This window comes from Elaeis guineensis, chromosome 4 (assembly GCF_000442705.2).
Source record: "Elaeis guineensis isolate ETL-2024a chromosome 4, EG11, whole genome shotgun sequence".
Classification (NCBI taxonomy): Eukaryota; Viridiplantae; Streptophyta; class Magnoliopsida; order Arecales; family Arecaceae; genus Elaeis; species Elaeis guineensis.
In genome coordinates, this window is record NC_025996.2 from 23,755,676 (window position 1) to 23,769,103 (window position 13,428).

The 13,428-nt window shown below is 39.4% G+C and overlaps 1 protein-coding gene across 1 annotated transcript; it reads left to right on the top strand.

The window, feature by feature from the left end:
* Nucleotides 1-3,193: 3,193 nt before the first annotated feature.
* On the top strand, nt 3,194-6,068 carry LOC140850992 (probable lysophospholipase BODYGUARD 3). The gene is made up of 4 exons (XM_073255868.1): nt 3,194-4,038; nt 4,131-4,465; nt 4,577-4,776; nt 5,482-6,068. The coding sequence occupies exons 1-4, from the start codon at nt 3,426-3,428 to the stop codon at nt 5,804-5,806; spliced, it is 1,473 nt and encodes a 490-aa protein (XP_073111969.1). The 5' UTR covers nt 3,194-3,425; the 3' UTR covers nt 5,807-6,068.
* Nucleotides 6,069-13,428: the final 7,360 nt, after the last annotated feature.

Genomic DNA, 13,428 nt, shown 5'->3' on the forward strand with positions numbered 1-13,428 from the left:
ATATTATATATATATATGTGTGTGTGTGTGTGTGTGTGTGTATTGACAGTTATACCATATATTCTTCTTCCGATAACTTGTTTCTTCTAAACTGTTGGCTTTGCATGTGCGAAAGCGAAACAACAACAATTTCTCGCCATGTACATGAAAGTTTTTTCATTGTGTTTCCATGACAGTCAATGATCTTATATTTCTACAACTTTTTTTTTCTAAAAAAGTAATTGCTCTAATCACAGCCATTACTTCAACTAATTTATTGCAAATGTTGCATCAGTGAAAATGAAATAAGAATAAGTCAATATCGTATAGCATGAGATGGTAAGTGTGATTCATGAGCTTGTGAATCATGAGAGGTTGGCAATACAAAGCATTAATCTTCTGAGCAATGTGAAACACTAGCTACTTTTAGAAAAGTTTTTGGTAATTAAATTAGGTCTTGTGGTATGTTTTCCATGCTGTTCAACCAATTATTTTTGATAATTTTTTTTATTTAATTATATTTGATAGATTAGACTAGATCGCATACCAACACCCAACCAATATTGCAACCATTACTTCAACTAATTTATTGCAAATGTTGCATCAGTGAAAATGAAATAAGAATAAGTCAAAGATGATTAGTGTGATTCATGAGCTTGTGAATCACGAGAGGTTGGCAATACAAAGCATTAATCTTCTAATGTAATGTGAAATACTAGCTAGCATTTTAGAAAAGTTTTTGATAATTAAATGAGGTCCTGTAGTATGTTTTCCACACTGATCAACCCAATTATTTTTGATAATTGTATTTTTTTAATTTAAATGTATTTGATAGATATATTGGACTAGATTGCATACCAATACCCAACCAATATTGCGACTCCACTGGCTCTGACAGATGTACTCCTTCCTACCAATCTGAATTGCGGAGCATCATGATAGCTTTTTATTCTTTATTCTTTTTTGAGCAAAACGGTAAAAAAGAAACCATTACGCATGATTTTATTAAAGCCTAAAGATTGTAAAAAATTAAAAAAAAAAAACTTAAAAATAAAAGGAGAGAAGAAGAAAGGAAAAAAAAAAAAAAACAGACAGGACTCATTGATTGGTATCTCGTCGTCCTGTGATTTTCTCGTTTAGAATTAGAGATATTTTAAATTTACACCAACAAGTAACACTCATAGGTACTCATATTGAACAGGAACTATGCCAACAAAATGATCACCGATCGAGCGAACTGGGAAGGCACCTCTCATGCATGCGTGCCCTCACACTTGTTTAGTTTGGCAACTTAAAATGACCTGACTGCTACCAATCTCAATTCAATCCCGAGAATATATTTTAGCACCAATTTTTATTTATTCATGATGGGTCTATTATTTTTTTTTTTTTTTTCATTTTTTAACAGTGGGCAACCACCAATCATTTTGATAAGACTAAGAGCATGCAGTAAAATGGAGCAACTTCAGCATATGCTGCTGTAATGAACTTGTTGGTTTGGCATTTGTTTAATGGTTGGACGTGCGCTTCTATACATGTGATGTATTGATGCATGTCTAATTAGGTTTTTTGTTTCCTTTTGCATGTTTAATTCTATTTTTCTAGGACAATATTCTTATGATTTGTTTGTGTGTACTCTTTATGCCTTTTGGCTCCTATTAATCATGTTTGCCATGAACCCATGCCCTTTGGAGCTTAATCAAAAAAATAAAATGAAATAAATAAAAAGCATTTATAATCACACCTTAGATGGAATTTTTGAAGGATAATTGGAAATATATATAAAACATGGGAAAGTATGAGCACACGATAATGTATATTTGCAGTAGTTTTTGTTAATTACTAACACATCTTACCTTTTGTTAAATACAATTCATCCAATCCATTAGATAATATTAATATGAAAGTCATTTTAACAATTCTTCATGTTAAATTTGAGTTTAGCATCCCATTTTATGAAATTTAAAGCATAAAAAAAAGAAAAGTTAATAGTCCATAAGCAACGCAGAGAACAGTATAGAAGTTTTGATTAAAAAAAAAGCTGATTCACATGACTGACATTTTATACAAAGTCTGGATGGCTACTAGTTTTCAGTCTTCATTTGTAAAGTTATTAGCTATTTTGGTTAGACAGATAACATATGGTGCATGTGAAACTACCACCAAATGTTAGGAATCCAAACGTAACCTGCTAACGAGACTAGACCTGATGTAGCTAACCTCGTAGGAGTTGGCGTTGGAGTAATTTAGTACCAGAATATCCTCTAATCCAGATCCCCATTCTTAATTTAATATCCATTTTCTAACGGATCACTGAATCAAGGGATATAGATAATAGCAAAAAGAATTATAATTAAAAGCTATCTGGTAAAGCTTCTAATGTGCGTAATCACTCTATCATCAATTCCTAAGAGAAGATAATCAATAAGAAGGTGATTGATATAGCTTCACTTTCATTTTATTTTTTTAATAATAAAGATATAGGTTTATTATCAAAAGAAACAAGGGTATAGGTTCATGACTTTTTTTTCTTTACATCTCTTACGGTAATTCCGGGCTTGTTTGATATAGAGAGTTGGATTCTGTATCAATATTTCTATTTCGGTTATAAAAAAAAAATAAAAATATTTTAATTTTTTTAAATTTTATTTTTTTTACATTTAAATTTCATTTCAATTTAGATTTTGAACACAAACTAACCACGCTGGCTGATATGACCGCATCCTTCGGGTTCTTCCATCCTTGCGGGAAACTTTTTTTTCTTTTCTTTTTCTTGTAATAGCTGCCTTTTCATGTGTGAATTGTGATGAGAGCAGCTTTAATTAAAAGAAACGTAATCAAATCAAGCGTCGAAGTGCCTTGGATTTCAGGCCAGCCTCTTCCCGGCAATCATGTGCGACGCACGTGCCGATGCTTATAAAAGGGCACCCCGTGGTGCTCGAAGGTAAGCGTTAGCCGGGGAGTTCCAACTACCACCTACCCCTTTTTCCCCTCAACAAACAATTTTAATGAAACCATCAATTCATTTGCCTCTCCACCCCACCCCTTCCCTTGCCCTTAATCCCACCCCCGCCTATGGTAAGGTCCTCCTCAACCCCCCCTATCCCGTTTCCTTTCCCCTTTTCCTGAACACCACCCCCCCCCGGGCCCTGCTGGCTCTCCACCGCCCGATTTTATTGTGGCTTACCCCAAACACTCTCTCGCTCGGGGAATAACCATCACCCACCACTTTCTCCTTGTGGAGGTTGCCATCCCTCCACCTAAGAAGCCACAAAAGGATACCCAACCAACAGTTCTCCCACATTTATGCAATACTAGCAAGCAAAAGCTAGCCTCACAAAGAAGCCTAAAGCTTTTCCTTCTCATTCTCTTATTATTATTATTATTAATAAACCCAGAGCCTAGCTTGGAGTAAGTGGTACTACTTTCTTCTTGCGCTGACAAAAATGGGAGGTGCGTGGGCGGCGAGATCGGCGGTGGCGCTGGTCGGTCGAGTGGTGAACGACGTCGTGAGCTTCGTCGTGTTCACCATTTTGGATTTGCTTGATGTAATGCTGTGTCTCGTTTATAAGGTGGTGGACTACGCCATGGAGGCCGAGTGGAAGCCCTGCTACTGCTCCTCCTCCCCCAGGGACATGATCAACGGCAGCGGCCAGATTCTCGTGTCGGAGAATGGCGGCTCGAAGGTAGTTCGCCTCTCCTCCACCAAGCTCCAGCTGGAGGACATCTCCGACACCTTATTCTCCCGGCCGTCCCTCGTCTCCGAGGTCTCCCGGACGACGGTGCGCGAGCTCCGACGGATTAAAATGGAGCGAGGAAGAAACCGGCGTCCTGTGGCGGCCTTACGGGGCGCAGCCGGTGTTAGATCTGCGTCGTCGAACACCACGACGTTCACCATCAACTCCACCATAATCCAGATGCTCCAGGGAAAGATCGGCGGCCACACGTCGTACCCCGTGCCACGGTGGTCCGACTGCGACTGCCCGACTTGCACCTCCTGGAGCTCCCCCTCCGGCTCCCACGACTCCCTTCTCTACGCCCACGCCGACGGCCCCAAAGGTAACCACTAGCTAGGAAACTATCCTCGAGTAAAACATAATGCAGGATTTAGAACTGGAGTAATATGTCATGCTTGCGTGCGGCGTGGATAGATGGAGGGGTGGCGGAGGAGGACGTGCTGTTCATACACGGGTTCATATCGTCGTCGGCGTTCTGGACGGAGACGGTGTTCCCGAACTTCTCCGACGAGGCGAGGGAGCGGTACCGGCTGATCGCGGTGGACCTGCTGGGGTTCGGGCGGAGCCCCAAGCCGGCTGACTCGCTGTACACGTTAAGAGAGCACGTGGAGATGATCGAGCGTTCGGTGCTGGAGCGCTACAAGGTCCGGTCCTTCCACATTGTCGCCCACTCCCTCGGCTCCATCCTCGCCCTCGCCCTCGCCGTCAAGTACCCCGGCGCGGTCAAATCCCTCACCCTCCTCGCCCCGGTACATAACGTCGAACACCATCCATTTCCTTCCGTTTCTTTCCGTGCTTTTAAGTTGTGGTTTGTTTTGATTTCTACGGGTTAAAATTAAGGCTTGTTTGGATGGTGCCAGCCTTACTTTCCGGTGCCCAAGGGGGAGAAAGGGACGCAGTTCGTGCTGCGGCGGGTGGCGCCGCGGCGGGTGTGGCCGGCGCTAGCGTTCGGGGCGTCGGTGGCGTGCTGGTACGAGCACATCAGCCGGACGGTGTGCCTGCTGGTGTGTAAGAACCACCGGCTGTGGGAGATAGCCTTCAAGTTCGTCACCCGCAACAGGTTCGCACTCTGTAATACCGTTCAGATACTTAGATATTGACCCAACCTCCTGAATTAATTCCCATGACCGGTGAGAATTAACGCACTTAATTTATATTCCACTGGCCAACAATCCCAAGAATCTAATTCTTAATATTTTTCAAATTTACAAGGGATGAGAATGGATGGGAATTTGGTAGGGTAAGCAGAAATTAGGTCAGCTAGAATAACCATATATGATGTCAGATCTGAGAGACCACCATTTTCTTGAAGCCTAATTAGAAGTTATAACCTATTCATGGGAATAGTTATTTTATACGGGATATATGCACTTTAAGCTGCAATCTGCAAGCAATTGAACTCGCTGAGCGGTGGTGGCTGCAAAGTCTAAGCTTGTCAAACGCTGCGAAACTCGGGTCTACCGTGTAATAACTCTCAAAGTACGCAGTTCTTTATGTTGCCAGCTAGAACTTAATAAATTTTCTCGCTTTGTGGGGCCTTTCGGATGGTGGGCCACCAAGGAGTTCCCACAAGTGCTGTCGGGTGGTTCACCATCTCACCATACGGCTCATATTTCAAATCGGCACTCCACCCATACCAACTCTCTATTCATCCAATTTCACTTGCAATTGGCTTAGACAATGGACATGAGTCCTCAGAATTTCCTAGATACTGAGTTCTATGGGCTTTGCTACCTATTTATGTTTCGTTTATGATTGGCAACAGGATTAGGACCTTCTTGATGGAAGGCTTCTTCTGCCACACCCATAATGCTGCATGGCACACGCTACACAACATCATATGTGGAAGTGCTGGTAAACTTGATGGTTATCTTGATGCAGTGAGAGATCAGCTTAGCTGCGATGTGACAGTGATCCATGGGAGGAACGACGAGGTGCTTCCACTTAGTTGTAGTTATGATGTCCAGTGCAAGATTCCTCGAGCTCATGTCAAGATTGTTGAAAACGAGGATCACATCACCATTGTCGTTGGCCGGCAGAAGGCTTTTGCCCGAGAGCTTGAGGAGATATGGAAGAACACAAGACGCTGAGAATGTGTTCGAAGAGAGTCCAAAAAAAAATTGTGAAGAAGAACTCATGATAAAGATGGAAAAGATAAAAGTTTAAAAAGAAAAAAAAAAAAAAAAAGCACTCAAGAAATATCAAGTTCTCTTGTGAAAGGAACAAACCTGAGGGAAATGTGATGGGTAGGCAGGTTTATTCTGCCTTTAGTTTTTTATTTTCTTTTTTTCAAAAATTTTCAAATTTTAAATATATTGTGCTGGGTTGTGTGTATTCTCAACCAGTTCCTATTGTTCGGTGTGCAAATATTTGATAAATGACCATATCATTCCAAAAAGTGATATGGAAATTACTAAAATTTATTGAGCTTTCCGTTCTTCTATCTTCATGTACTCTTGGGTGCAAGTCCGGTTAATAGATCCCCTGGACGATTTGTGGAGCGCAATGCTCAACGCATAAATAGAGGATTGAAGTATTGTCAGGAGATCGCCTTTCCTTTTTCCTCTTCATTTGATATTATTCTTTGTTCTCTGACTCTTAATATCAATCATTCCATCCTATTTTTCTACTATTAAATATCTGATATCTATTTTTTTTGACAAGCTAAAACAAATCCCAAAAGAGTTTGTGCATGAAAAATTATAGACTACCAAACTACTTATTAATTGAGGAAAGAACCTTTTATCCTCCCTGACAAGCCCACCTGCTTTGCACGTGATTATGTGAAAGAGAGCATCATCGTCAATTGAACCTCTTCTAGCAAGCTGGTTTGATGAGGTGGGTTGTGAGAAGAAGAGGTTGTGGAATATATATATATATATATATATGCGCGCGCATGGATTCCATTGTTTATTGAAGTTATTGCTTCTATGGGTGTTGGAACCGTATTGCCAATCTGGGGTCCCTGTGGCCATTAAATCCGCGTTATGTTGACGGGTTGTATTCCATGTCAGACATGATCACAGCGGTGCTATAAATGTAAGAATGATGAACCCATGAAGCTGTGGTTGCCTATGAAAAACACTGAAGGATGGGTTCCTCCCCTTGGTGCATAACGATTAATTTCCTGGGGGACCCAACCTCTCTATCCCTATCATGACTAGTTCATCTGGTTGAAGCATGTACGCGTGTTGATGAAAGGGGAGGCATCAACGACCTGCATGCTTTGCGTGTATATAAGGTTATTAGTGAACATGAGACCTGGTTTGACCTTTTATAAGTCATCTCTGATCACAACCGTCGTTGGACAGATTGAATGTATCAAATTAGATTTAATAGAATTTTGGCAACTGCCTCTTATACATCGCTGCCTGGACTTTTGCCTTCTTTTAAGTAGAAATGACAATGGATATGATATGTATTAGAATGGCCAATATCCGTATCCATCGCATAATTCAAAATTTAATATCCATATCCATTCTTTATTTGTTTCGGATCGGATCAAGTTAAGTAAAATAGATGGTGTGAATCTTATCGGATCCGATAGATAAAATAAACGAGGGTAGATCGGATAAAAAACTCATCTGATAAATATTTAAAAATAATTATAATTTTTTTAAAAAAATATTTAAATTAAAATTATATCAAATCAGATTCAGAAAGAAACGTACAATTATCCATATCTGATTCGAATCTACATATTTTATTTAGAACTTATATGCACATCGAATTTTTATTGGCTTAATTAGCACCCATCCTATTAATGGGGTCGGATTAGATATCCAGTGGATGGGCTACAATTATCATCCGTATTTCCGACTAATTGGTGGGGAAGACGTGCTTCCTTAGCGGGAGATTCTGCTTTGATGCGATATCCCGTTCCCATGATTTCTTGCATGGCCTTTCTCAAGGGTTCCAGCAACCTAGCTAACTGTGGATGGACTTTGTTTTATGGCAATGGAGTCCACCTATGAGCAACGTGGCTCGGGATTCTGTTGCATGTTGATGGTGTGGGTCATGAACTCACCGAATGTGATCGTCGTGTGGAGGTGAGGAATGAAGTGGTGAGAACTGTGCTTGGAGTACCGGAGAAGGGTAAAGTGGCCTCACACGTCAACTGATGCCAAAATTTCTCTGAGCTCAAGCGCGGTGTTGGTTCTGGGTGCTAAACGACTATTCTAATGGTTGTGGAAAAGTACTCATCTTAGGTCGTTCGTTATTCTTAAATGAGTAACTGCAGTAAAACTTTTCTATCCCGATTCTGCGGCTCTAATTGTTAATCAATTGATGGAAGTAGTCATTGGCTCATTGCCATCTTGCTCCAAGAATCCAAAATTTCATCTTGTCGAATGCTTGCTTACGCTCCATAGGTGTTACCACAGAATTTAGGAATGGGCTCAATTTCATGGCAATGGATAATTAGGGGAATGCTAAACCATGCCTGCTTACTGTTGAGTTCTTTGTTAGATGCTGAAGAAGTCTATTGTCATCATGGCAGTGTACAATCTGAATGACAGATCCTTAACGCCTACCTTCTTTCAGGATATCATAATGTTTTTGATGGTATTATTGACTACGAATCATGCGTGCTCAATCTGGAACTATGAAAACCCCAACATTATTTCATATGTTTTCTCAAAAAAAAAGCAGAAAAATGTTGCATATGTAGAAGTGGAAGCATTTCTCCATTTCATGGCAAAACCAGTTCGTTTTATTATTTCTCACATAAGTTTTTTGAAGTAACTATTATGCTTGATGTATTTTCTTGATTTGGAAAAAAATTGTTCATATAAATCTATCATCTGGATTCTAGGATCTTGCGGACAGTTTGCTAGATATTCTCTAAATTTAACTTCATCAAGCAGTATATTAGCAAGGAGAGTATTGTTTCATTGCTTAAAATTTCCTTGCCCTCCCTATCATTTTTTTGGTTTGGTAAGATACTCTCTATCATTTAATTGATGATTGGACATGAAGATTCCCATCCCAACGCGTTCTAATGCATCCATCCAGTTTTAGTAAAGTAGATATATATACCAATTGGAGATGGATAATTCCAGAGATTGCAAGTTGAGAGTTACATGTTTTGATTGGGGTTATGTTTTGTTGCTTAAAATTTTCTTATACTCCCCCTATCATTTAATTGTCCCGACACATCTATCCATCCATCCAGTTTTAGTAAAGTGAGTTTGCGATCAAAGGCTTGTAGCTGGAGTGGATCGATCTCCACTTTTGCATACGTGAGGATATTGTCCACTTCGATCTTTAGTCACTATGATACAAAGTCTCATAGTTTTATCTTTCAAAATGCATCTCATGGAAAAAAGAGTATCTCATCCCATATAAGTCAGGATCTCCATGATTCACAATCAATGCGGGAGTAATAATACCTTCCCTTCTGCATCATAACAATAAAATATATACCAATTGAAGATGGATAATTCCAGAGATTGCACATTGAGATTTGCATGTTTTGATTGGGGCATGATATAGCAAAGTGTTTCTAGAGTCAAAGGTTGCAATCTGGTACATGCTGAGGATTACGTCGGACATCTCAAGTCGTGCACATCTATGTCCAATCGTTTACAACATCAAGATATGCTGGATCTTTGCTAATAAAAATGTCAAGTTGGATATCAGTTCAAAAATTCTTATGTTTCGTTGCTTAAAATTTTCTCGTACTCCCTATCATTTAATTGCTGTTTGGACAAGAAGATGTCCATCCCAACGCATCCAAACGCGTCCATTCAGTTTTAGTAAAGTAGAGATATATACCAATTGGATATGTGGATAATTCCGGAGAATGCAAGTTGAGATTTGCATGTTTTGATTGGGGCATAATATCGCCAAGTGCTTCTAGAGTCGAAGGTTGCAGTCGGGTACATACGGAGGAATATGTCGGATATCTAGTCATGCAAATCTATGTCCAATTCACAACATCAAGACAAGCTGGATTTTTGCTAATAAAAATATCAAGTTGGTTTTTTGATTAAAAAATGTTTCAATATACTTATTGGGTTAGGGAAAGAAAAATTTCTACTAAAATATGTTTCTGTACGTACTTAAATAGTCAATAAGTGAAGTAAGCTCTATAGTGATCTTACTAATCATGAAGTCAGTAAATTCTTTCCACCTCTCTCGCACAAAACCACAAGCATCCATTCAAAATTTTCAGATCCTTCAAACCACTGCTCTTCCTGAGGGAACTTTCACATGTCATCAGACAAGGAGTGAAACAACATCAGTTAGGGACACCTGGCAGAGAATTGTTACGAATGAAAGGATAGAAACATTTGACTCTAGGTTCGTGCCTCGGCTTGAAGTTGTTGTCAATGGAATAGATTCAATAACTTGCTAGTTCAAAAGATAGTCTTGTGTATCAAATGATCCATTAAGCAAGTTTAAAACCCACTTTCGTATGCCTTTGCACTGGATTACCAAGTTAAGACCCTTTGAAAGTGTCCTCCGTACTATTTCTTTGTAAGCATTCAGTTCATTGGCATCGTCAGTCTTCCACCGTACAAATTCTCCTCAAATGGGTTTACAACATGCCTGCTTCTTCCGCTGCACATGCCAGCACGTGCATGTACAAATGTATCAGGTTTGCTTGTATGCCCAGAAATGTACATCCAACACCCCTACCACATTAGAATACTTAATAGCTAAAAGTAACAGATATTATAAAACTAGGGCCCCAAAGTACATTAAAGATTAAATTCCTTACAAGTAATACTACTCTGGCCCAGGCATAACTTAATGTAATTAAAGCAAATCAGAAGGATTTTTGCTACCGCACTCCAAAATTTCTTTTAGTTATTTTATTGTTGATTATTTTTTAACCATTCATTTTTCAATGGACGGCACTGGTCTATTCATCAACAATTACTTTAAATTGGCCATGTAGATGATTGGTGTAATAAATAACTCAAATTTTATATACAATCTGCAAATCAAAAAGCTAATGGGGCATTTTGGAATTATCTTTCTCTCTTTCCGATAGAGTACTGCTCCTTTCTTACAGGAGTTGTCATGTTGTAAAGAGATAAGTGGCAGGCCCGAACAGTAGAGAAGGAAGAAGGGATAGTATATGACTGCGGAAAGGCGAATAATAGAGGAGGAGGGGGGAGGGGGCGACAAAGAGATGGGCGGAGAAGGAAGGGGAATGGAGGCGGTGCGGATGAGAAAATGAACAGCGGAGTTGTGGGCAAGAAAAGATGAAGGGGGCGGCATGTGGCGATGAGAAATCGAGCAATGGAGATATGGGCGGCGGAGGAGAAAGGGGGCGATGTGCGGCGGTGAAGAGATGAGTGGCAGGCACAATCGATAAGGAGATGGGTGAAGGAAAAAGAAGGGAGTGGTTGTGGCGGCAGGTCTGAACGGCAAAGAAGTGGGCGAAGAAGAAGGATGGGGGGTGGCGTGCGGCAGTGAGTTTAAATGCTGGAGAGGTGGGTAGAGAAGGAAGGAGATGACATGCAGCGGTAGGGAGGTCAATGACGGGAAGGCGGACGGCGAAAAGATAAACAACGGTGGAGAGATAGACGGTGAGGAAAAAGAATAATTAAAAATAATAAAATATTATTTTTTAAAAAATAATAAAATAAATTATAAAAAATAATAATTTTATAATATTTTAAATACATCATATAATAAAATATTATAAAGAAGTACTAATATTATATATATATATATATATATATATATATATATATATATATATATATATATATATCACAAAATCAAACGCTTGATCCAATGCGTTCATCAAAATTCAAGTCATCATTGTGGAACTCCATGTGATCCGTCGATGTGGTCTGAGATAAGTTTATTAAATTAAGGAAATCACAAAGTAAAATGTTGGTGAGCTGCATTCGGGACTGGATGGGGAAGGGTATTCATGTAGCTGGGCAGGTGCTAGAAATTGCATTGGTTTGCTTTCGAAGTCTAAACCATGGATCACCTTCCTAAAAAGTCATTGCTTGGAGATCTAAGCAAGATTGTTGGTAGACTTCCACATCAAACTAGTCCATAAGAAAATAACATAAAATTATGTAAGCTGGATGGTTCTAAAAGCAATATAGAGAGAAGCCATCCACGTCTCAACTGGGATTGAATAAGTCCACGAGCAAAGATGGAAGATCTGAATCGGTCTTACTTGCACGAAAACTTCAGTATCCACCCATGACTTCAAACTTGCTCCCTCGGTCCATTCTCAGTACGATTCGAACTCACCAAACCAAAACAGCAGCAACTCTTCAAAGCAATAATCTAAGAGATAATCATGAGTGAAGTATCTTATTGTCTTCCAGTACAAGGATTTCGATTTGCCGTTCTGGCTCTGACCATTTCATACAAAGTTTGTTTGCTTGTTTGTTGATATATGGCAGGTCAGTGGTTAATCAGCCAGATTTTTTCCTTTACGCCCCCCCCCCCCCCCAAAAAAAAAGCCAGGTTTTTTCAATATCTAGATTTTTCAAATGCACCAGTGTTTTTTTCCCTTGTTGATGAACAAATGCACCGATGGTTATAACTCTCCGCATAGCAACAAGAGGTTTCGGGTTGGATCATACATAGTTCATCGTTAAGTATTTGGAGCTAGATAGTTTTAGTGGGAACAGGTCTCCTTCCCTTTCTCTCTCAAAATAAAAGGAAAAAATCCAAATGATAAACTCAAAAGCCACAGATGATGACTAATTTAATTGTATTGGTAGTGGTTGATACTCTGCTTCTTCAATGTAGCATGCGCTGCTGATCTCATCCCTACTCATGCATGCACACACACACACATACATACATACATAAAGACACATGTATACATAACACACGTGTATACATGTACAAAGAAATATATCAAATATATGACTGCAGAAAAAGTTGTGCTTATTCCAACTGTTTCAGTGGAAGTAAATTTGCCAACTACTAAAATCCCACACAATTTTAGAAAATAATGAGTTGGCAATGATGGGAACAATTTTCAACCATCTATAGGAGTTATTTTCACAAAAAATAATGCAGGAAAACAAAATAAAGCACCACAACGATCTAAAGAGGGATATCACCAAACACTCTTAAGAGCCAAAACAAGAATACCAAGATTTTTTTTTGGAAAACCAATCAAGGAAAAACCATATGAAATTCGGAGTAAAAAAATCCACTATAAAATCAGAATAATGGCTACAAGTTTTCAAATCCCTTCTTAAGAATCATGAAAAAACGCAGGACTCTCTGGCTTTGGCAGCCAGAACTCTCTATCCTAGTATGAAACTCTACAAGCAAAATAGTTACAATTGGGCCATTTGGCGTAAGTGGGAAATCCCTCTTGGGCTGAACCCATGAAACAACAGAAATCAGCATAACAGGTCTCCTCGTGGGTCTGGATCCCTGATATTACCCGCCCAATAATCTTGGTATATACTTATCAAACAAGAGAAAAATTGCAACATTTTTCTAATGAAGAGATCCATTGCAAATAAAAATAAATTCATTGAGAAAGTTGGTGAGTTCTGACGGATTCGGTTATTGTCAAAAAGTGGTATTTTTTTAAAAATAGAAAACAAAAACTGGATGCTCTGCAGAAGCTCCAGATTTGCAAAGGTTAATTTGGGAAATAAATTCAGTAGCTTTGCCAATTTTATGGATGTCAGCCTATTGGAGCGGCGCTCCATGTAGTCGGCGTGTCATAACGACTTAACCTCTACGTATTCGAGGGTCATTT